Below are 25803 nucleotides of genomic sequence, written 5' to 3'. Positions count from 1 at the left end.
CCCCCCCATATGCCTTATAAATGATGACTTTGTGTATTGGGTGAGCCATTTGACCTTTCTCATGAGAGTCATAACCCTCAGCATCTCCATTGAATGAAGGACAGGCCTCAAAGGCTCCAGTGAATTGTTACTCCCAAGCATCCCTGACCACCATGCTCTCCTCTGTAGGCCAGTGGGGACTTGGTTGCTGTTGACAAAGGTTCTATTATAACTCAGCAATAGCCACTCTGAGTTGTTATTCCAAGTAGATGTCATATCCATCCCTGGCCATCGACTTCTGATCCCTCCAATCCCTCCGGTCTACCTCCGCTCCTTCTTCACTAACCTTGGAGCTCCCATACTCCGCAATCCCCTCAGTACCCCTTGATGGTCATCACCCCCTCCTTTCAATTTATTACCTACGCCTCCCTAAGTACAGAGCCCCAAAGGCTTCCAGACAGCTCCAACGTCCACTAGTGCACCCCCACCTCCGCTGGGCAATACACTTGCTTGCCCTGCAAAGCCCACCTTCAGGCCTATCCCTCCTTTCCGTTTCTGGGTTATCGCCTACCTTTCCGTTAACCCCATAACCCAACTCGTCGGTAATATTCAGTCGGCTAATGTCTAACCCCATTAGCTCCACTCCACTCGGCTCCGCCATTGCGGACCCGCCCTCGTTGTAACTATAGATATACTCAACTTGTACATAGGTTACACCTCAGTAATAAAATCGACTAGAGTTTACCCCCCTTCAGTTCTGGTTGCCAGTTTAGTAAGTTAGGGCACGGACATGTTACTTGGCACAGCACTCCTGGCATAAGTCGCTGAGGCTGAAGCCCTCCACCACAGAGACATTCCTTCGTCTTGACCTGGTCTCTGACAGTAGAAGTAACAGTTAAAGGATGACTCTGCAGTCACATGATACAAATGGAGTGCAGACTGAATAAGAAATGAAGGAGAAATAGAAACAACTACACACAACAGGTTCCATAGGCATTGACATAATCAAGCAACAGATTTGGAGCCTTTTCCACAGGGGCATTATCTTGAAGTACCCAGGTGAAAAACATGGAATTGGTCATTAAGGCTTCAGTAAATAATTATTGTGTGGAGGCCAGGATGAAAGATGCACAACTTACAATTTCGGTAGACATCCATTGTCCAAAATGCACCTTTATGCTGATGCACTTCCTTGAGTGGGCACTTGTGGGCTTCAGGATGCTCTTCTCCAGTCTCTGCCATTTTTTCCTTGGTCAAAGCCAACTGGATAGCATTCTCAAGGACCCACTTCCTATGCTGACCATGGCACAGGTAGACCTTGAGGTGTGATGGCAAGAATTCTGAAGCCCCTAGCCTCACACTGCCTGTCTCTGATGTGAGAATGCCAGAGGGTGTCTGTCACAGGTGATGGTCATTCCCCATGCTTCACAATACTTTTTAACAAACTCCAGTTGGACCTCCTGGTTGCCAGGGAGCTGCTCCATCTGGGACAACCTGACCTGCATTGCCATGGGCATCAGCAAAATCCCTTGAGGAATAAAGAAAAAAAAATATAATATACCTTGACCTTCCCCAACCAAGAATCATCCTTCCTTGTGTTGAAACTTTGTTCTTGGGCCAGGGTTACCTCAGGGAGGGCTGCACTGCTGATGTATTTTTGGGAGTCAATTTGGTATTCAGGGGACATTTCCATTTCCTATGGATTATGTAAGTAAGGACTTGGAGGAAAATTATTAGTACCATTGGAAAGCCACGATTATACTGTAGGCTATATTTGGGTGCCCAAACTATGGGGTACATCAGTAATAGGCTATGCCTGGTATTGATAAGATTGGAGAGGACTTTGGGTGTGAGCTGAAGGCTCACAAATGCCAATGAAGGCTTTCTCACACAGTGCATGGGACACTGCTATTGCCTTGTCATATGTCAAATGTCTCAGGTCCTCTGAGATCACCATGTGGCATGAAAAGCCTTGGATATTCACATTGGGGAGTGCTGTGCTTCCAGCCATGGTGGATGGTGAGCTGTAGCATCTGATCGATTGATCAATCAGATCAATCACCTCACTGTTACTCATCATTACTCAAGTCCTACCATTCTGACTCATTCACCTGGTTGGCATACCCAAATGCTGATAACATTCTGGTGGCAACCATGACATTACATGGGTAGGTGACCTATGTCTCAATATTCCTTGAATCCACCAGAATGTTCACTATCAATCTTGTATATATGTGTCTAGTTTCAATAATTGTACTGACAACCCACTTCCCTGCCACACTGTTTGTGTAAATTCTGGTGATCCTTCCTAAAGTGACATGGTGGAACCCTTGCAGTGATGGAACCCTGACACTGTTTTCCCCTATAATGAGGTCACCAATGCAATGGACTTAAGCCAAGGTGGAGTCAAAGTCCAAGGTCAGGGACAAGATGGGATCTTGGAGTGGAGGTATGAGCAGTGTCTGAGTTCAGGGTACAGGATGGAAGCAGGAGGTCATAGCTTGGCAGAGGTTGGTGGAAGAGAGTCAGAAGGTGGTGTCAGGTCCAAAGGTGGAGATCAGAGTGGACAGGGATAGAGTAGGACTCTGGAGGTGGTGGAGAGGAGGGTCCAGAAGTTGAATTGGGATCGGGTATGTATGGATATGACACTTATTGTGGAAGGACCTTGGCCTCAGTGACTCAGGCGGAGCACTGTGCCATTGCTGGTTGTCCTGGGGGTCCCTAATTTCGGATTCAGCAAGGGGAAGTCTCTATGGAGAAATCTAGTTGATTTTAGACTGAGGGGCAAATGAGTATGTACAAGCGTCTATATGTATATAATGGAGAGACAGAAGCATGAGAAACAAAGGGGGTCTGAAACAGAGCAAAGGTGTCCAAATGGAGACAAAGGAAAGTATGGATGTGGGACTACACTGAGGGTCAAGGGTTAGACTCTATGGTGCATCCAAAGAGGGCAAGGGCCCAGAGGGGCAGGAGGATGAGGGGAAGTGGGGTGGATGACTAGTTAACTGGCTAAATGGAAAGAAGCAGTAGTCCAAATAAGGAGAAGTGCAAAGTATACACTATGGACAGTGAAAGTGCTGAGGTAGGTCCATGAAGCTTGGAGGTAGTGGAGCTTACAGAGGTGGGGTTGGAAGTCTGAGGAATATTGGCAATGGTGGGAGCAGGAGGTCATACCTTGGCAGAGGTTGGTTGGGAGTGAGTCAGAAGGAGAGGAAGGTGGTGTCAGGTCCAAAGGTGGAGATCAGAGCAGATGGGAATAGGGTAGGACTCCGGAGGTGATGGAGGGGGGTCTGGGAGTCAAATCAGGGTTGGGTATGCACAGATATGACACATGTTCACAAACATTCCAGTTGACCCTCATATATTTCTCTCAGACTGTCCTTGGACAGTCTGGTGGAATAATGATGTTACCAAGATGTTACCAGAATGTTCACAAACATCTTGGACACCTCACTTTGCTGCCAGACTGTTTGTGTCCCATTTGGCAGTACCTCCCAAAATTTGACTGACAGAACCCTTGAGGTGACAGAACCCTATAACCCTGGCTCAGCCTATAACATTGAGTTATCCAAAAAGACTTGTGTCCAAAAAAGTATTTTCTGTTTTTCTTGATAGTTTATTGGTCAATTTAGTCCCAAATTATATATTTTGGAAGTTATTCAAATGGGCTATACATTGGTGTAAAGTCTGTTGACACTGTGGGAAACAGTCCTGACACCCCTCTGGACAGTGCCCAGCATTGTGCACAGACAGTGAGTTTGGATTTGCAGACTTGTGTCCAAAAAAGTATTTTGCATTTTTCTCCATAATTTATTGGTCAATTCAGTCTTAAATTATCTATTCTGGAAGCTATTCAATGGGGCTATCCAACTATCTAAAGTGCCATGGGAAACAGTCTTGACACCCCTCTGGACAGCAGCTGGCAATGTGCACAGACAATGAGTCTGGAGTTCAATAACCACAAAATAACAAAATAACAATAGTATGGATGACTTCACTATAATACAATAATTTCAATTGAAGGAGGCCCCTGACCTTAGAATGCCAAATGTTTATGAACAAAAGTGCAATTTATGGCAATAGCAGTATCATCACTTTTGCTTCTTGACGTTTCCAATAGGTGACTCAGACAGGTGAAGGGGCCAAAGGGACTTGCAAGCAGTTCCAACAAATAGCAAAAGATTACCACCCTGTCAAAGGAGAGCTCAAAGAAGAAGGGGACCAAACATACACAGAAGAAGGCTGCCACAGAGGGCAATGAGACAGAAGATGAAGGGCCCACAGAGGGCATGTTTATTGCTGAGTTTCATATCCCAGACCTCAATGACATTGACCATTGGCCTGAACTGGAGCTCATGTTGCCAAACACCCATGATTCCACCTCTCCTCCTCCCAACCCCACCACAAAACAACAGAAGGTGCATCCCTGTATGTTCATAGATATATACAGTATCATAGGTGATGTTTGAGTTAGGCATTGCACAATCTTGACCTTCCATGCATCTCTGTGGTTAATCACACCTCATACTTGTGGATGATCAAGGGGGTCCAATTTCCCCACTGCCCTGACTCTGTGAGTCTCTTGGTTATTTGTCACAACTCTACACTCACCATCCACAGGAACCCATCCAGAAGTTCATGCAATTGGTGGAATCTGGTGCTTTGGACTGTGCATGGCAACCACACACTGATGGAGCATAATTGTGAGGTCTCAGTGGGGGATGCTCAGCACATGAGGCCATAAGTGATACAATGGTGTGTATATTACAGTGTGTGTAAGCAGTTAACCAGAAGTTTCCGCTTACCCACGTGACTATATGTACATCATAATTGCATATGGCTCGGGGTTCAGGGCTATTGCCCTGACATTCTCCCCCTTTGTGTTGCATTTGCAATGCATACATGGTTAATGATGAAGAAAAGAGAAAAAAGAAGTTACATTGAATTTGAAAATATCAATGAGTGTTTTGTTATTGCCACTTTAAAGTGGACGATTTGTACATGTCGGCAAGAGAAATTGAGGGAATGAGTGGGTGTGGGGCTGTCACTTTGAAGTGAACAGCAATACATGGGTATTGCGAAGGGGAGAAGTGATAAAGAGAAGAAGTTTTTTGAAAATAAATTTCAACCCAAAGATTATATGTCTTTGGTATTCCTCCTCACTTGTTCCATGAGGATTCATGTGTAAATGGTGTTTACACATGAGCGGTGGTGGATGTGGGTTGGATGGAGTAGAAATTTCCACAATTGTTACTTGTGGTTCCTCGCATACAATATTGTGTGTGGGGCCTTGAGTTGGGGGAAGGTGTTTTCACAGGCACCTCAATGGCATGTTACCATGTCACTTTCCCTTTCCTCAAGGGTAGAGTTATTGCCCTGGAGAAGGGTTTTCCTCTGGGTTGTTCATCTGGACATCTGATTGCTGCATTGGATGCAATGATGTAGCCTGAGCTACAGTGTCGAGCTGTGGAGTCGACGAGGTGGGCGCTTCCTGGGTGGAAGCGGGTTGTTGTGTTCCTGAGCCACTTGGCTCGGGTGTGGAATACGGTAAGTTTACCGTTCTTCCCATGGGGAAGGGTGGTCGCTGGCTCATTTGTTCAGCATGGAGACTTGCATCTCTTTCTTGGTACTTGGAAGCTTTCACTTCCTGCCCTGCAGCTTTTGCGGCACATTCCTCAGGAGTCCTGAGTGGTTTGAACTGGGACTTTAGATAGGCAGCTTTGCCTAGACTCTCCCAGGAGATTTTTCCCCTGTTCTCCAGGGAATTGTACTCCTCCGCAAGTTTTGCAATACTTGGGAGTCCCAAGAAATATTTCTCAGTTTCCTTCACTTTTTCGTGAAGGACTCTATGTACCTTGCCGTCTTTAAAGCCTGTTCATACCAATGTATGAATTCTTTCCCACTCATGCTTGTCCACCAAGTGTATGTGGTGTCATGCACCACTTCTGACCCTGCTACTCTCCTCATGGGGAAGTTGGGGTCAATTGTTACGTCAATGGGTGCTTCCACTTTGCCAAACTTGTTGAGTTCAGTGGTCTTGTATAACATGTGGACACTTCCCTGCAGGGTAGCTTGCCCATAGGGTGCTGAGGTGCTCAGTGGCCTGCCATCGGTTGCCCACTGCTCTCCCTCTTCCCCTCAACATGGGTTTGCCCTTCTGAGGGTGGGCCCTTATGCAACCTGGACAGGGTCGCCTGCTGACAGGGTGGTGGGATAGTCGATGCCCTGGCACTGTATCCCCTCCCCTGACCTGGGAGGCCCCCATCATAATGGGTTTGGTAGTGAGATCTGCCAGTGCGCATGCCTCTTTGAGCTCACATTTTAGTAATTCAATCTCCCTCTTTTGGAGATTGATTTCTCTCTCTGTATCTCTCAGAGAGGCAAGGATCCCTTCAGCATCTCTGTGTGCTCTATTGTATTTGCGCCTCCAATGGGCGCAATTATTGCAGGCATCATCTGATGCCCTCGAGTTGTCAGACTGTGCCTGTTTGGATGGCCTGGATGAGGAGCCGCTGTCACTCCCTCATCTCCCTCCTACAAGGGGCTTCATATCTTTCAACTCCTGATGGAGTTGACCTATCTGGGCAGCTACCGCTGATGCAATAGCTGATTCCCAGCCTATATTTGGCTGGGGTGTTGTTGGACCTGGGCCAAATTGGCTGATCCAAGGAGTGGTTTGGCCAGGGAAGTTCCCTGGGGAGTATGCCTGGGGCTGCAGCAGCAATTGCTGCCCCTGGAATGGCACTTGTTGCACCATCGGTGCAGTTTGCACCATGTATGGTTGAAAGCCCCTTTGTGGAGGCTGGGGGTAGGCAGTGTCTATTGGCATCATGGAGGGTTGTTGGTTTGTGGCACTCATTTGTGCCATATCTTGATGTCCAGTGGCTTGTTCAGATCGAATTGAGGGTTGCCTCCCCCAGAGAACAACATTTCATCATTTTGTTTCTCATGGTGGTGGGAGGGGTTTAGATTCTTGTGTGCTTGGGATTTGCCACAATTGTGTATGGTTTTACATGTAAGCCTGTGGTTCATGTGGTCTAGGCAAGTTACTCACCTAGTCCATGTGATATCTAGCACATGGTGTGGCTGTCCAGGGGAGTTACTCACCCAGAATCTTCCCATGCTCTTGGCTGTGGGCAATCGCCCTTCAGCTTCACTTTTTCCACCTCCATTTTTTGGGGCATAGTGATGCTGAGAGTTCCCTATCTTCTTTGATAGGGAGATTTTTCGGTTCCCTCACATTTTGTAATGTGAGGTACTTGTCCAGGTGGATGAGGTTGTTACAATTTCCTAGGGGCTCCCATGCAGTGTCCCCTAGCTCCAATTTGACCTTAAACCATAGTTCATTATGAACCCATGCATGGTTTAAGATTTTGCAAACTACTGCTTTGCAATCAGGGCCTTCCCTAAAATCGTAAAATATGTTTACTTCCCTATTTGGGAAGATTTCTTGGTTGTTTGGCTTGTGAGGCATGAGCCGAGATATGTGGAATCTTGGGTGGACTCTGTGTTGTTCAAGTTGTGGTGGCAACTTGAGGACATAGTTTGATGTCTCTGGAAATGTTTCCAGAATTTCATAAGGCCCTATATACAGGGGCTTTAGTTTGCCTGCCCTTCCTTTGGGTAGGTTCAACTTATCCGTGGATAGGTATGCAAGCTTGCCTTTTCTCAAAGGCAGGTCCAGGCATCTTTTCTTATTTGCCTGGATTTTTTGGGCAGTGCGATTGTGTATTATCGCATTGTGTGCTGTCATTAGGTTTTCCTTCACCTTTTGGGTGAAGTCGTTCACTCCTGGGTAGTCCAAGGGTGGTGCTGTTAGGCACATCTTTGGCATGTGGCCATAGATTAATTCCAATGGGGCAAATCCTGTCGATGCATTTGAGCTTGCATTGATTGCAAAATCTGCCATCGACAGCGTCACTGCCCAGTCACATTGATCTGGTCTGACCATCATGCATAGTATTGGTACTACTTGTTGTATCATTCTTTCCGCTTGGCCATCACCTTGCAGATGGAATGCAGTTGTGAATTTCAACTGCACACTGAGTATTCAGTGTAGTTCATGCCAAAATTTTGACATGAATTTTGAGTCTTGATCTGATATGATTGAGTGTGGTAGACCATAAAGTCTTACAACTTCACAAAGGAATACAAATGCTAGTTCTAATGTGTTCGTTGTTGTTTTTATCGGAATCAGGTGGATGTTGGACATCAACCTGCAGATGATTACCCAGAGGTAATCATATCCCAAGGGAATGGACCTGTGAAGTCCGTGGCTATTGATGACCACAGTGTTTCTGGGGTCAAGAGTGGGTGAAGCAGTCCAGGATTTCTCCTGGTGCTTTCCATTGTTGTCTGACAGGTTCCACAAGACCTGCAGAACTTGTGGGTGTCCTTCCTCATCAATTTCCACCAGAAATATCAATGGAGGGTTTCCACTGTTTACTTGGACCCTAGGTGTCCAAGTGTTTTGTGGATGTTTTTGAGGATTATTCCTTGAATGGACTTCCTTTCATAGTTCCCTTTTGGGTCGTCCCTCCTTCTCCAAGTCAGGTTATCAGCCCATCTTTTGTGGAGAAGTTTTTGAAATCCCTGGGATTCTCTAGGATTTCCCAGTGGATCTGGCTTTGCATGTATCCAGATTTTATTGCCTCAATGAGGTCTATTGTTTCCAAAGGTTCTCTTCTGGAATTATGATTTCTTCCATGTTTTGGGCGCTCCCCCCTAGTGCTTCCTCTAGGGTATTTCTCACACGTACTGTATTGCTGCAAGTCTTTTTTCCTCTGAGTGAAAACTCAGAGTACTGCTTAGCAGCAGTTCTTCATATTCCTTGACTCTGTCAGGGATGATGTCTTCTGCATTTTTATCCAGATGGATATCCACCAACATGTAGTTGTCGAAATGCAGATCCTTGTCAGTTGACGAGTTGTAGTACCGTGAAAGTGCATCTGCCACTTTGTTTTTGTGGCCTTCCACATATTTTATTTCACAATTGAAGCTTGCAAAGAAGGCTTGCCATCTCAGGTGTCTACCTGAGTTGTGGTTTTTTGCTTTGAAGTATTCCAAAGCTTTGTGATCTGTGATTACTGTGAATTCATGGCCTCCCATGAGATCGTCTTGCCATCTCATGAGTGTCAGGGTTCAGCACCCTGCCCTAGGGTGCCCCAGACTCCCCAACCAATCCCTTCCTTCTGTTCCTTCATTGTTGCCTTGTTGTTGCCTTTCTGTGTTGTGTATCTGCACACATGGGATAGCGTGGGAACTTTCTGAGCGAGCAGCTCGGCCAGAATGTTCCCACGGGTCACAGCCACAGTTCTGGGCGAGCAACTCGCCCAGAACGTTCCCACGCTTACTGGGCACTGCCACCTGGATGTTCCCTCTGGGTCACACTACACAACTCTAGGAGCTGTATAGTTGTGGGCATGTGACCCATTCCTTTATATAGCAACCATGTGGGGAGATGAGACCTTTACCCTTCTTCTCATCTCATGCCCCGCATAGGCAAGTGTATATATTATCTTTCCTTTTACTATACATCTCATGCCCCGCATAGTGTGAGGACGGGTTAGATGGGGGCTGAGGTCAGGGAGCCTCCGAGTCCGAGGCCGGGCCCTGACAATGAGTGCCTTGAGTGCCTCAAGTTTGTAGGCGAAGTACCTATGTTGTGTGTTGGTAACCTTCTTGGAAATGAATGTGGCAGGGCAGCAGGTCTGCCACTTTTCGCCTTGTCCAATTAGTGCACCCATGCCTGCTGGGCATGCGTCTGTTATGACCCAGATGTGGAGTTTACTCCTCTCTTCTTCCAAGAGGTTTTCCAGTGGATTCCACTGGACAGGCTTCAGAATCGGAGCCCTGCATGTGAGATGTTTGATCTCATCAAAGCATTTCTGGTGGAGTGGTGTCCACCTGAATATCTGCTTGTTGGAGCAGATTGTTTGCAGTGGCCCTGCATAGACACTGACATTCGGCATGAATATCGATAGATATTCTACCATTCCCAGGAATTGTAGGACTCCTGTGTGGTCTACTAGCTCTCGCCAGTTGTGGATTTTCTCCATTTTGTCCACTTGAGTGTGGATGCCTTGTTCATCCATGCAGCTTCCTAGAACATCTAGGATTGGAGAAAACGGCTGGAATTTCTTCTAGCTTATATAGAACTTTGCCCCCTTGAGGTGAGTAAACAACCACAATAATGCTTTATTGTGATTCTCCACCAAGCTTGTGCTGGTGATGATGTGTCAGGGCACACACCCTGACTAGCCTGGACCTGGACCCAGACCCGCATGTGCACCTCCACCCTGCACGCTCTGTGCACTGCATGCTCCGGGCCCAGTTCCCATCCTTCATGTGACTTCTGGGTATCCCTGGAAGTTTTTGCCATATTGGGGCCACTGTGGGAAAGTGAGAAGTTAACCTTCTTCTCACTTTCTTACCCACAGTAGAGTTGTGCCCTGGACAGGGCTGTTCACAGGTTAGGCTGTGGGCCATAGAGAGGGGTCATGGGGACCTGGGGTCTGTCCCCTGACAAGATGTTGTCGAACCAGACATGTAGGCATCTGCCTACTTCTCCTTGTAGTTCCCAGGTCAATGCATGCTGGAAAGTACAGGGAGCATTGCAGTCTCCTTGCTGCATCGTGTTTGAGTTGTACGTCCCATGGGGCATAGAGAACATCGTCTGGATCCATGCATATTTGTTCATATGTGTCCGATATATTGATCTTGGATCGGTATGTTGCTCTGGTGACTGATTCTTGGATCAGTCGCATGTCTGGCATTGGTGTGACATTGAGAATCATGTTTGAATTACGATTTCTTGCATCAATTACTGTGTGCAAAGATCCATCTGCTTTGCAGATGCACAGTAGCAGGCATGCTCGCTTGCTGCTTGTGGGATACCACCATCCTGCTTTTACATAGCGATCTATTTTGGTCACTAGTGCTTCCTGCAGTGCTGCAGGACATCTTGGGGTGTTTTCCCAAAATTTCTTGTTTGGATCCTTTAACAGGATTCGATGGTTCACCTCCCTCAAGGGAGGCATTTCTAATGGTGCTGGCGCCATTACGATTACGATTTCGAATTTCTCTCTCCACCACTCCCCAAGTATTTCGAACTCGGGGCTGTTCATGGGGAGACTTTCCAGATGTGGTACATCTGGAAGTTCTAGTCCTTTTGGACTAGGATTGGGCCAACCTTCAGGGCACTTCCTTCCAATTACCCTGAGGTGTGTTTTTGTCTTGCCTCCCTGTCAGGGAGGCTTCTTTTTTGGCTGTTCTTGCGCCCTTGCTTGAGTTTTCCACCCATGTGATCTCATCACACAGTCTTCACTGACTCCAAGGGTGTCTATGTTACCCTTCACCATTCTCACTTTGTGAGACTGGAAGTCTAAGCTTACCTGGTTTTTATTTAACCAGGGGGTGCCAAATATGGTGTCATATCTGTCAATGTTAATTACATCAAAATAGTGTTTTTCTACATGGCCATTGATCTCAATGTCCACATTCATTCTGAACAAGATCTGTGATCTTGTTGCTTTTGTCCCCATTTGGAGGACAACTGGGTTCTCCAATTGGAGGATTGGGATGTGGATCACATGGATGAAGTCCGGCGATATTGCATCCATTTTGGCTCCACTGTCAAATAGCACATAGGCTTTTATGCCTGCTATTTTTATGTGAGCTGTCAGTGTTCTCTTGTTGAGAGCAGTCTGTTTGCAGGATATTTCCTGCATCTTTTGAGATGCAGGATTTCGCATCAAACAAGGGGGTCTGGGTTTTCATGGATTTTTGGTGCTTCTTCCCTTTCTCCTTGTTTTCCTTGGGAACTTTTGTGTATTTCCCCAAGGCATCTTTTCTTGGTGCTTCCACCAAGGCTTCAGCAACTCTCTCATCTGCTGTGTTTTCTAACTGGCATGCCACAGCCAGTTTGATTTTGTAATTTATGTCGTCATGGTCAACAACTGACATTGGGCCCATCCTTATGGTCCCAACGTTAACTTCCTCACCCTCTGAATTGGGTGAGTATTGAGGTCCCTCATATGGGTCCTCTACTTCGAAGCTTGATGCTCTGGAGTCACCAGAGTTGTTCTCTGGTTTTTTGTCTGATGAGTCTTCTGACTCTTCTTCTGATGCATTCACGATTTCCATGGCAGCTATGTGCCTTGGCTTTTCATTGCTCATAGCATGATGTTTAGGGCAATCTTTTGTTTGCCCTATTTTGCTGCATTTGCTGCAAATTGGGACTGACTTTTGGTCAGTTTTCCTCAAATTTTTCGAGGATATACCCTCTTTCTGTCAAGCACACAGCGAGGAGGGCAGTGTCCCTGGACCTTTCCCCAGAAGGAGGCTGGAGGTAGAGAACAGGTGGAAGGACCGCAGCCTCAGCGACTCGGAGAGGAGCACTGTGCCTATGTTCAGTAACGCTTAAGAGTTGATCCTTAACTTCAGAATGGGGGGCACAAACTCTGGGGGATAGTCTTATCGTCGATTTTGCACTAAGGTGCCATCAACTACAGTACAGGACTTACATACATAATAGAAGACAAAGGGGAACAAAGGGGAAAACCCAAGGGGGACTTACCCACTTGCTGGGTCAGCGAGCTCGTGAGAGAATCACCTTATCGAGTGTTGTGGAGTGGGTAGGTGAAGGGTGGAATTAGCAACAGCTACTGGAGAGTGGGAAAACCTTTGCGGAGTGGGTGGAGGTCCTAGGAGGTCCATAGTAATATTGAGTAGATAGGAATATTAATAAATGTGTAAGATGAGGATAAGAGGTACCAGAGAAGGTACCGGAGATCAGAGGTGGAGGTGATCTGGAGGGTATGGCAGAGGTGCAGGGGGAGGATGGACCAGAGGTGGACCAGAGCAGTGGTGGAGTGGAGCAGAGGTGAGGTGGAGTTGGTATGGATATGACACTTTCCATCTGGGTTTGGGCTCTTCAGCCTTCATTCCTGATGGGAGAGCTCTACTGCAGCTTGTGGTTGCCATGGTGGTTGTTCAGGTGTAATATCCTGATTTGTAGGCTGAAGACATCTTCAGCCCATCGATTATCTCATCTGCATGAGATATTGCTTTTAACATCTCATCATTTGAGGAGAAGTCTGCCCTGATTCTGTCATGAGCAATCATTTCCCTCTTCCATTCGAGGGGAATGTTGTTTAAAAACCTGGCATTGAAGGATGCCTGGTCTGGCAGTGTCACCATCTGGGATGCTGCTTTAGACAGTTCTAAGTAGAACTGTGTTAAGCCTTTTTCCACTTCTTATTTAACGTTGTGGTATTTCTTTGTCACGTTCAACATGGCAGAGGCTTTGATGAAAGTTCTCATCAGTATGTTGAGAACTTCAAGGAACATGCCCTTGTCTCCTCTGAGGAGAGTTTCATCTCAGAGTCTTATTCCAAGGTCAAACGTGGGTCCCCCTAATCTGCGAATCAAGCAATCCTGTTATGGGGATGGGGGAAATTCCCCATTCCTCGATCCGTTCTTATAGTGGGATGACGAGGGTCATGTCTAGTCTGTACCATAACGGGATATGTAATCGATGAGTGGTCCCAGTCTTGCCTGGGAGCGGACGATCGAATTCCCATTGATCGCGATTGGTGATGTAGTGAGCGATTAAGGGATTGATGATAGGTAGTTGGAGATACCAGGACAGATGGGTCAGCCACGGATACTTGGCGCTCCTCAATGGAGCGTACCATGTGCGAGGTCGTGACTTGTGAGATGGGTGAGAACTTCATATAGTTGCCATCGGGTACTTGGCATTTGCAGTGCGAACGTACTGGTAGCAGGTTGATATCATAGGCGTGCAATGAGGACTGACTAATAGGGCCTTCGGTGACTTGGTGTTCCCAAAGGGAACGTACTGTTGGCAGGGAAACATGATGACTGGCAAAGGAAGAAACAGACGGTGGATGGGCGGCTACTTCAAGGCGTTCGCATAGCGAACGTGCCAGCATCATGGGTAAGTGGGCCTAGAGTATTCACGATCTCCATGATCGTGATGGGATGTCACGTGTCGAGTACTGGGGGGAGAGTGTAATGATGAGGACCCATAGGGTACAGATTCCATAGGATGAGATACATGTTGAGAGTCTTCGACTCGCGACCTCGAGTTCTCACGGCGAGGGCCATTAGAGGACTCGATATAACCAGACATATAAGACATATTGAGAGTTGTACAATCACATGGGTTCAGTTGAGTCACAGGGAGGGTTGTTACAGAAGACGGTACACGAGACAGTTGTAGAGCAGTTGTTAGTTAGCGGGAACTGCCTTTGGCGGTTTCCGTACATGACACGTGACTATCTACAAATGGTGAGGTCGTGGGAAATCCCGTGAAACACAAGCAACCTCGGCCAGCACCAAAACCCCAATTGGGGAAAGCTTTGCACGAGGGGGGGGGAAAGGGGTAGAATGGGTAAGGAGGATAGGGTATCGGGATAGAGGACGGAAGGGAGAAAGAGGGGAGGAACGATAGAGAGGAGAAGTCTTTGACCATGTGACGGATATGGTCATTGGAGACTCCGTATCTGTAACAAATCCAGATGGACTTCATTGAATTGGGGACCTTTGCATCCTCACAAGGCGAGGAATCCTAGTAGTTCTGTGAACCACTGCCAGAATGACTCCATGTCATTCTCCCCTGACCATTTCTTGTCAGGGAAAGCCAGCCCATTCTTTAGAGCTTCTGGCTTCACTCCCTCTGGGTAGGGAGTGAGTATTCTCACTTCGGCCATTCTTATGGCCTTTTCGTACCATTTTTCCAGGTACTCTTCTTGCTCCCCTGCCTTCACAGGGTCGCTATCCAATGGAGATTTCTCCTTTGGAGGGGTTTTTGCTGGAGGGAGTCTCTTGCAGCATTTCTTTCATTTCAGGCAATTTCGCCTGAAGTTGTATTGGAATTCTCATTGTTTTGAGAGAGTGTGATTGTGTTACCTCTCTGTTTGAGTGGCTCATCAAAGGTGGAGGTTTGGCCAAACCTTTGGTACATGCTGATTCTCCTCCTGATTTCTGAACAGTGCCTCCTTTCAGCATCATCTTCTCCTATCCTTGGGAGAAGGATCTCTTTTGCATCTCTGTCTAGTTGCTGATGATACTCCAGTGTACTTTTACTGGGTGTTCTTTTCATGAATTTTTCATGAGTTCTGGTTTTATCCTGGCCCATGGCCCAGGGGTATTTTTTGTTTCCTCACTATTTTGTGAGAAGTTTATTTCCTTCAGCAAGTCAGTTTGCTTGCTGATTTTACCAGGCTACAATTGTTATGAGGGTTCCCCTCAAACTGGATGGCCAAGCTTGCAGTGCCTTCAGTGCTGTGCTGCAAGCTTGGCCATCCAGTTTGGGAGGAACCCTCTAACAAACCATACTGCAATTTCAAATTAAATATGCTATCTTCATTTGTATGCAAAGTGTTCAGTTCAGGCAATGGTCTATTTGATTGCAGTAAATAAACTCCATACTGTTGGAATAACCATCAGGGATGGAGTAATGTTACAGGAATGGGTTCCGGGGAACCCAACCTGAACCGTTCGGCTCACTAATGGAGGTGGCTGCATAGCCATCAGAGGGAGAGCAGAATAGGATGAGTGTATGGAAGTACAACCTGTGGGTTGGCCAACAGTAACTTGGCACTCCTGGGAGCGTACTGGTAGCAAGTATGATGTGGGCTCCTTGAGGGAGCCACCTGGCTGTCTGCTAACAGGGACTTGGCACTCCTGGGAGTGTGCCAGTAGCGGGTGTGCTGGGAGTGTTTGGCTAGTGGTGACTTGGCGCTCAATGGAGCATACCGGTAGTGAGGGATACTGGGACTCCCAAAGGGAGTCACCCAGTTGGTGGCTATTGGTGACTTGGCACTCATGGGAGCGTACCGGTAGTGGGAGTTGTTGGGGAAAGTGGGCTGGTGGACCAGTGCACGGTAGTGGGTGACCGTGGGAAGTGGAACCCGTGGGTGCATGGCCAGGCATCCTGGAGCTGCCTGGACCATATCCTTCTCCTGAGGAGGTGGGATAGGCTACAGTTCCTGATAGGGAACTTCTGGTTGGATGGGAGTAACCACTCAACCACCCAGTGGACTGGTGGGAGCGGGCAGCAGGAGGTTGGGCATGGGAATGCCCTCCTCATTGCAGTTTTGTCATGGAGAGGATGAATAGGGAGGTGGACATGGTTCCAGGGTTACAGGTTGAGTTTACAGTGGTGGCACAATGGTGAGGATGTTACAATCACGGTACAAGGTTTGTGGGTTATGTATTCAATAATGATAAAACATTTTTCAGCATCTGCCTTACACATCATATGACTTCTAACTATCTAATATAAAAGTCACAATGGTCAAGGGAAGTCCCTTGAAACTCAACAAATTCCCCAGCCAGCACCAAAACCCAGTGGGAAAGCTTGGCATGGGGTTTGACAATGAAATAAAGGTGCAGGGACCAAAGGTTTGATTGTTCATAGTCATGGACCATAAGATTCTAGGTCCATTCCTATAACAAGTAACCTCCCTGGCATAATGGGTGAGTAGTGTATGGATGCATGCTAGAGGTCCTGGGTTCGATACCAGGCTTGTCATTCATCCAGTCACCCAATTTACATTAGTTGAATTCATGACATAAGTCTATAGTGCTAGCAACATGAATTTCTTCACATACCCAATCCAAGAATCTGAGCCATATCTGTGCATTCAGTGTCAGGGATCGCTTGTCAGTCCAAGTCAAGTATCACCCAAAAACCTAGTCATAGACAAAGCTGAGGTTCCAACCCTCAGCAACACATAGGGCTATATACATGAGAGATATGAATCAATTGGATGAAAAAGGATCAACAGAACTAAATGATGAGGTAGGCAATAAAGAGGGAGATACTCAGATCAAGGGGTGGAGTCAGATCAGGGAAAGGGGTGAGAGAGTTATGGGCTGATGCAGCTACATGCGGTGATATATGTAGTCATATGCTATGTCCCTGACATTCAGATTGGCCCACAAAGATATGCCAATATGGGTCTGATCTGCTAGGAGCCCTAGATGTCAGGTAGAGGGAGGGTGCATGGACACTCCTCCACATTAAAGTCTTGGCAGGTGACTGATAAAAATGGAAGCAGGATTGCATATATACATGTTACCCAGGGAAATCAATGTTATTAAGTTGCCATCATAGTGTACCTGATATTAATCAGAGACAGCTAGCCATGTGTTCTGCACTTGCTCACTGTCCTTACTCCACATTGGTCACTGCAGGGGCTGTCCTGCTCTGCTCCATATGGCATTATTAAAGAGATATGTTCCCACCACACCACAGCCCCATACCCAACTTCCCAACCCCCTACCTGACCCAACCCACCAACCCAACCCATGGGCAATTACTTTCCAGGCATGCATACACACACTCACTCACACACACAGCACACAGCACACAGCACACAGCACACACAACACAGCACTCAGCACACTCAGCACTCAGCACACTCAGCACTCAGCACTCAGTGCTCAGCACTCCGCACTCACACACACACCACACTCACACACTGCACTCACACACCACATACCACACCACACTTGCACACAGCACTCACACACCACACACCACACCACACTCACACACTGCACTCACACCCCACACAGCACTTGCACACCACACACACACTCAGCACACTCAGCACTTGCACACACACAGCCCTTACCCAAACAAATGCATGCCTTGCAAGCTCAGCCAATGAACCACTGTCTCTGTCATATCTGTACAATCCTGACCTCCACTCCAGGCTCCTGGAACTCTGAAACTGACTTTGGGAGTCCTACTTCCCTTCCATCATCTTCTCCTTGCCAACTCCCAAGAGGTTATCCCACCCCCGGCTCCGACACCACCTTCGGCCTGACTCTGGAACATTCCAGGTCCGACCTCAACCTTGACACCTCCCAGATGAGCATGCAACACCTATGCTCCCGACTCTGGACCTCTGCTCTGGAATCCTGTTTGTGTCTCCATCTCTGGAATTTCCGGTCTTAGCTCCAACCTCGGACTTTGACCCCACCTCCACTTATACCCATTGTATTGGTTAGCTCATTCCATTTAATTACATTTGCCAATATTCCGGAGTTTAACTTCTGAGTTCGGACTTTCCGGACTTCAGACCTTGCAACTATTGCATTGCTCCATTCAATTCCGCTATTCTCCCTCATTCCTATTTGGGCTGCTGCTTCCTTTCTATTCAGTCAGCTAGCCATTCCGGATGTTCCCTCCAGGTGTCAGGGCACATACCCTGACTTAGCCCAGACCTGGACCCATGTCCAGACCCACTCCACTTCCCACGCACTTCCTGTGCTGCACGCTCCGCCCGCTGCATGATCTGACCCCGGATCCCACCTCATGTGACTTCCGGGTATCCCCGGAAGTTTTCGCCATATTGGGGCCACTGTGGAAAAGTGCATCAGCAAACTTGGTAGGGAGCTCTGTGAGCAAATTGAGTCTTTTTGCGTGCACCCTCTACACATTGGGTGGAGAAAATTAAATGTTTGAATGATTTTATTCTCCTAAGGATGCAGAAGTGCAAAGATAATATGTATATACATTTTTGGAAATGCATATTCCATGGCCAGCATCATTACTTGAAACACTCTATGAGCTTTTTGTTTTTAAATCATGGATGGTCTTCATATCTCCATGAAATCTGCTTAGTTATTTTGGCACCAGTAGTGCAAAGATAATATGGATATATATGTGTGTAAAATGGCCATTGTCATTGCTCTGAAAGCTCTATGAGCTCTATGAACTCTATGAACTCAGTGGGCTCATAGAGCTCATATACCTTTTGTGTTTACTAAAATCAGCACCTTATTTTTTATTGCTATTTACAAAATTTGAGGAAAACTCTGAAATTCAAAAATTTGCACTTTATCTTTCATCTCATTTCTTGCTCAAAACTCAACCAATTTTGATGATTCTATGTGAATTGGAAAGCACCAAAGTGTGGCAATGTAACCATGCATGTTATGTAGGGTATAAATCAGTTTTAACAAAGTGTTCCAAATGAAGTAAATTGAAAATAAAGCAAACAAAAAGCTGATGTATTCTTCAGATATCATCCAAGCCTTTGACACCAAATTTCCCATGGTCAAAAAGCCATGGTTATTTGGCTCACTGTCAGGGCCCAGCCCTTGTTCTGTGACGGGCCCAGGGGGATCCTCCTAGTCGCTGGGGTATCTAGTCCCAGTCCGAGATCCTCAAACTCACTGAGGGGGCTAAACCTTCTCAACCTCCTCTACAAATGGGAGCCAGGAACTATACAGTTTTCAGCTCTTTGTTGACTCCCCATAAATGGCACCCCCCCGTGGGAACGAGCTGCTCACCCAGAAAGTTCCCACAGTTGTGGCTGTGATGGTTTCTGGGTGAGTAACTTACCCAGAACTTTCCCATGGGTCTGCATGCATGTGGGATTGTGGAATAGTGAGGGGCTGTGCCCTGACACTCACCAAAACATGGTGGGAGACTTTTCTAACACTGAAACATACATTGCTACATTGCCCCACTTTGGCACTTTCCAATGCACATTGAATTATCAAAAAAGTGAATTAATTTTTTTTCCAATTATTCCTAATTTCCTGAAATATCTCTCCCTAACTTATCCCAAAATTTCTGATTTTCCCCCTGATTTTTTGGACATTCTCCTTTTTTAGAAAGTCCCCCATTTTCTGAATTTTCCTTAAATTTCCCTGACTTTTTTTCAAGTTTTTAGAAACCCCCCAGTTCCCCCTCAATTTCCCCCCCATCCCCCCCTTCGATTTTCCCCTCATTCCCCCCCCCAATTCCCACCTCAATTTCCCCCCCATTTCTCCCCCATTCCCCCCTCCAAATTTCCCCTCATTCCCCCCCCCATTCCTTCCCAATTTCCCCCTCATTCCCCCCCCATTCCCCCCTCAATTTTCCCCTCAATTCCCTCCTCAATTTTCCCCCCATTCCCCCCCCATTTCCCCCCTCCATTTCCTCCCCCATTCCCCCCCTCCATTTTCCCCCCACTTCCCCCCTCAATTTCCTCCCTCATTTCCTCCCTCATTCCCCCAATTCCCTCCTCATTTCCCCCTCCAAATGTCACCCCATTCCCCCCCTCCATTTTCCCCTCATTTTCCCCCTCATTTCCCCCCTCATCCCCCCCTCCAAATTTCCCCATTTCCCCCCTCATTTTCCCCCCATTTCCCCCCCATTTCCCCCCCATTTCTCCCCCACTCATTTTCCCGCATTTTCCCTAATTTCAGATTAACTGCATTTATATCCCTAAATTTGGTCTATATATTGATTGGGCTACATACCCTTGGTGTCTGGTGCCGCATTGGTGCTGAAAGTGAAGCTGAGTTTGTTCAGTCCCTTGTATGGTAGGGAGTTGGCTATGGCTGGTCACATGATGCCATAGTCAATGCTTTTAAATTTAAATTTTGATATCGGGTAAATTAAACACTCAGGGAGCTCATATAGATAATAGTCCCCTGTGTGCAAATATAGCTCTATGAGCTCTCAGAGCTTTGACTACTTTTCAGAGCTTTGACTACTTTTTGGAGCTCTCAGAGAAGGGGACCTGCAATTTCAAAGTACTGAAGCTCTGAGAGCTCTGAGAGCTCTATGAGCTCTATGAGCTCTCAGGCCTCCACATCCAGGTTTGCTGATGTGAGAAGTTAACCTTCTTCTCACTTTCTTACCCACAGTAGGCAAGTGTATCTACTTGCCCCTTTGTTTATATCACTTTCTTACCCACAGTAGCATTGTGCCCTGAGATGGGCTGTTACAGGTCAGGCTCTGGGTTATAGAGAGAGGGGTCATGGGGACCTGGGTTTGTCCCCTGACACCGGGTCACACTACACAACTCTAGGAGCTGTATAGTTGTGGGCATGTGACCCATTCCTTTATCTCATCTCATGCCCCACATAGTGTGAGGACAGGTCAGATGGGGGTTGAGGTCAGGGAGCCTCTGAGTCTGAGGCTGGGCCCTGACAGGCACAGCACTCTGCCTGAGTCACTGAGGCTGAGGTCCTTCCATGCTAAGTCTCCAATTCCACTCTGGAGTTGTCCAAATCTGCCCAATCTATGGGGGCTGTGTAGATATGCTGACATACAAACAATGACATGAGGCAAGGACCTCTGACAAATAAGAAATGACTTGGCTCGTGAGAGAGATAAAAAGGAAGTGATAAATGAGAATGAATGGAATAAATGGCAGAGAACTGCAGTACTCTGACAGTCCATCTTGGACAATCATCAGGGATTCCTTATAATACTTGTCAGGGATGGTACAGGAGAGGCAGGGGTAGCAGCCTGGGTGGTGGCGGAGTAATGGGAATGTATCGTGAGTGGCCCTCACTCAGGCTCGCATCCCTGTCTGGCTTCTTAGGCTGAAGCAGTAATGGTTGTTATTAGAATGAAAGGCGAAACTGAACTAAGCTAGACTAAGGTACTTGCCTGAAGCAGTAATGAGAAGAAGGCTACTTCTTCGGTTCTGCTTTGGCTCAGTTTATATACAGGCAGGAACGGGTCATGTGGGGGTGCCACATTAGCCTGGGCAGAGCCAGGTGATTGCAGGTGGCTCCATGGGTAATCCTGAGTGTTAGAGGAGAGAGGTACAAGTGAGGGTGCGCGGCATATCCAGTGGCACGGTACCCACATGGAGTACTCAGCGTCAGATGCATCTGTGCTACACAGGTAAGAGGAGAGGTCATCCATATACAGAAAGAAAGAAAGAAAGAAAGAAAGAAAGAGAGAAGAAAGGGAAAGGAAAGAGGAGGAGTGGGAGGGTGCAGCGTGGAGCGGAGTGGCGTGCCCTGACAATACTCAAGGAGTCAAGCTTAGGGTTTCTTTTCTACTTGGATCTCTCAGCACTACAGTCTCTTTTGTAGTCAAAAGGGAGGTCCTCTTTCCATTCCTATGTGTACAGGGCTTTAAACACATGGAATGGCAATAATAAATGAAAAGAAAATATAAAATGAAAGATTGTTGTTATGAGCACCATGTAGACAGTTATGTATGGCTGATAAGTCCAACAGTTGATGTGGAAGTTCAATAAAAGAAAACAGGAGTGATAAGTGGGCCATATCTGCTAATAATTGCCATCCTCCACCAATTTCCATCATCACACCACACTCATCCATCTCCTCCTACCTGTAGCATCTCTTCCCAACCTCTCCATTTGATTCCCCGGGTTTGTAGCTTGGTCCCAATACCAAATTTGTCCCAAATGGTTGAGATTTGACTGAGTGGTGGGCATGAGAATCATGAAATTGGCCCATGCACAGGGTTAGGCATCCTGGAAAGTGTCCATGAGAGTCCCCATGTCAATTGAATCTTCATACACATCCTTTGTGATTTTTCTGAAAGTTTCTGAGCACTCCAGAGTGCATTTTGGTTGTTTGTTTACTTCTGTACAGCTTGTGATTTCCATTTTGGGCCAAAAACCAGTTTCGTGATCTCCTGAAGTATGGATCTCAGCTCCGCCACATGGGACTTTCAACACTGCCACCCTCATGTGCCTTTTGACATTGTGTGGAACCTTAGAGTAAGATGAGAAATTGTCACCACCATTGCTCCACAACAGCTGGGTCAATCTGGATGAAATTTGGGGGATCCATGTTTATCATTTTTCTCTATTTTTTGAGCCCTTGATCGTCTCTCGGTGGTCAGCAGTGCCAAGCATAGTTTTTGGGCTGAACCAATTCAGTACCAGCATGTTATGCATAACTGTACTCTGTTATAAAATGGAATAAATTGTTTTTATGCTCCATGGGCATTGGGAGGTGATCTTTGCATGCAAGGAACCCATAAGGAATGTAAACCGCAAAAATACCAGCAGTGTAGAGTATAGTAGGTTATCCTGCCTACCATGCATGTATGTAGCACAGCCACAATATCACTCTTATGTTGATAAGGTTAAAAGGCTACATAGAGCCTAAGTTTCCCTCAAAGTTAATAAATATATAGTTTAAATGATTATTATTTATTAACATACAACACTGCAAGTGTTGCCACAATATTTTGTGGCACACACATTGTGTTAGAAACGGGCGGATTCTGACGACTCCGGAGTGGAATCGGAGACTTAGCGTGGAGGGACCTTGGCCCCAGCGACTCAAGCGGAGCGCTGTGCCATTGCTGTTTGTCCATTTGGTCCTTAATTTCACAGTAGGTGAGCAGGAAGTCTCTAGGGGGCATTTCAGATCGATTTCGGACTGAACCCACGAGTATGTACAAGCACCGATATATATAATGGAAGGGGCAAAAGCACAAGGAAACAAAGGGGAACCGAATCGGAACGAAGACATCTGAACGGGGACAAAGGGAAGAAGGAGCGGAGCGGTACCGAAAGGTCATAAGGAAGGACCTGTGATACATCCGAAAGGAGGTAGGGAGGGCAAGGCCCAGAGGGGCAGGAGGATGAGGAGAAGTGGGGATGATGACTAACTGGCTAGAATGGAAGAAGCAGTAGTCCAAATAGGGATGAGGGGTAAACGCGAGAGATACATTACAAGCGGCGAAAGTGCCGAAGGCGATCCGTGAAGCTCAGGGGTTACGGAGCTTACGGGGGTTACGGAGGCGGGGTTGAAAGTCCGAGGGATATTGGCAATGGTGTTTACGTAGTATGAGGTCACCAATGCAATGGACTAAGACCGAGGTGGAGTCAAAGTCCGAGGTCAGGACTATGACGGAGGCTTGGAGCGAAGATATGATCGGTGTCCGAGTAGGAAGTACGGGACAGCAGTGGAAGGTCGTAACTTGGCGGAAGGGTGGCGGAGGAGTACCAGAGGGAGGAGAGAGGGGAAAGGTAAGGGGGAAGGAGTGGCGGAGAGGAGGGTTGTCAGGTCCGAAGGCGAGTATCGGAGCGGGCGGGGGGAAGCGTGGGAGGATTACGGGGGGTGGAGGCGTTGCGGAGGGGGAGTGGAGTAGGAGGAGGAGTAGAGGTGGCGTGGGGGGTAAGGAGGAGGTGTGTTGCCAAGACCGGAGGTGAGTATCGGAACGGCAGCGGTAGGTTATGACTCCGGAGGTGAAGAGGGTGGAGGTCCGGAAGTCGGGTCGGGGTCGGGTATGCACAGATATGACACATTGCATGGATGAGATATACATCTGGATCTGATGTTGCATGGATCCCATGGGGTGGCCATTTCTCACAGGGTGGCCATGGGGGGGTGGGATTGCACTTTCACACGGTATATTCCCACAAAAAAAAAACTGACCCCTCTATAAACAATGCCTCACAAGCTCGGCCAATCAGTCAACACGTCAATTGCATTGGCCATTCTTTCTAGAGTTATCTCTAGATGAGCTGTGCTATTATGGCTTGTTTCCTCGATCTTTTTTTGGATTGAGTTTATCATGTTTATTATGCATGATTCCTGGTTTTCCAGGAGGAAGTTTGGCTGGGCGAGTAGTGACTCTCCCCAGTTAACATTGCCACTTCTGGGGGTTCCAGAAGGGGTTCTTGGCATAAAGACTCTACACTCGCTTTGTTTAGGCGAGGCTGTTGCGGAGGGTGCTTCCTTTTCATGGAGGGGTCTGTTTGCTGGTTTTTCCTTACTTTTCTGTAAGGCTTCCTCAGCGAACTCCCTCATTTTGGTTCACCTTCTCTTCATGATCTCAGGGACCTCCTCTGAGGTTGGCGACCTTGCCTTGTCTGGCATGTGCCTTCTCAGGCCTTTAGCCTGAGAAGAAGTTGTTCTTGTTTCCCATCCTCCATTCAGATGGGACCTGGAACAAGTCCAGTAGTTTTTTGGATAGTCGATGTGGAGGTTCTTCCCTCTGTTTCCCTTTGTCTGCCTTTGGGGCTTGACTTGGGGAAATGGGGGAAGACTCCAGGGGATAGTGGGGCCCTGGAGTTTCCTGTGACTGTATCCAATCAGCTTTGTGGGCTGATTGTTTGGCACTATGCATTTATCATGCAAGTCGATCACCTCCTCTGGAGGCAAGAGATCTTCCCCAACTTGGGTGAGATCAATGTGGCATGGAGTTCTAGGGGTATTGGGGCCTGCACTTACTCCACATAAGTTTTTAAAACCTTCAGGGACCAGCCCTGAGGTGGTTGTTCTTTCTGGATCATGTTGATTTTCATCGTCATCTGACAATGGCTGTTGCTTTGAATCTCCCATAATGGGAGATTGTGGTTTCTTTATAAACTGCTTGTTTTTCTTTATCATCGCTGCAGATGCAACCTTGCCCTTGCAGGCATGTTTTGGCACCATCAGCACTAACGAGTCAGGTTGTTAATGCAATGTGATAGTTTTTGTGGGTTGTGTTGTAAAACACACCTCATACACTTAAAAAAGTGTGAGGTCTCAGTGGGGGATGCTCAGCACATGAGGCCATAAGTGATATGATGGTGTGTATATTACGGTGTGTGTAAGCGGTTCACCAGAAGTTTCTGCTTACCCATGTGACTATATGTACATCGTAATTACATATGGCTTGGGGTTTGGGGCTATTGCCCTGACAATAATGCTGGTTGTGGGCCCTCCACATTGCAACCCTCTGGATGATCACTGTCTTTGCTCCCTGTTGAGCAAGACTGGCCAAGTCCAGTGCCTTGGTGAGTCAGATTTGCTTGTTTTTTCACATATGCTGGGCTCATATGGAAATCATTCTCCAGATTCTGAAATGTCTGGATCTGGTGATGACAACCAGCTGACCTGAGAACCCTTGGATTGAGTTCTCAGTGGAATCTCTGATTGGCAGACTTCAAAACCATTGGTGCTGCACCATCTCAAGGGAAGTGTTCATGTTCCACATTAGCTCTTTTCACACTTTCCACATTGTACCTGAATTTTTTTTGTTTCATTTTCAGTCTCCTTGACACTCCAGACAGTGTC

General features: G+C 47.1%; 1 protein-coding gene across 1 annotated transcript; it reads right to left on the bottom strand.

Moving 5' to 3' along the window:
- Window positions 1–950: 950 nt before the first annotated feature.
- On the bottom strand, window positions 951–1666 carry EI90DRAFT_3135546 (uncharacterized protein; the record flags this gene model as incomplete). The annotated part of the gene is made up of 4 exons (XM_039064733.1): window positions 951–1066; window positions 1119–1374; window positions 1437–1478; window positions 1541–1666. 4 exons carry the CDS (start codon window positions 1664–1666, stop codon window positions 951–953), a joined length of 540 nt encoding a protein of 179 aa, XP_038908788.1.
- Between the last annotated feature and the right edge of the window lie 24137 nt (window positions 1667–25803).

This window comes from Cantharellus anzutake (genome assembly GCF_015039405.1).
Source record: "Cantharellus anzutake strain C23 chromosome Unknown EI90scaffold_139, whole genome shotgun sequence".
NCBI lineage: Eukaryota > Fungi > Basidiomycota > Agaricomycetes > Cantharellales > Hydnaceae > Cantharellus > Cantharellus anzutake.
The sequence above is the reverse complement of the archived record's forward strand: the minus strand, read 5'-3'. Positions and strand labels throughout refer to the sequence as shown.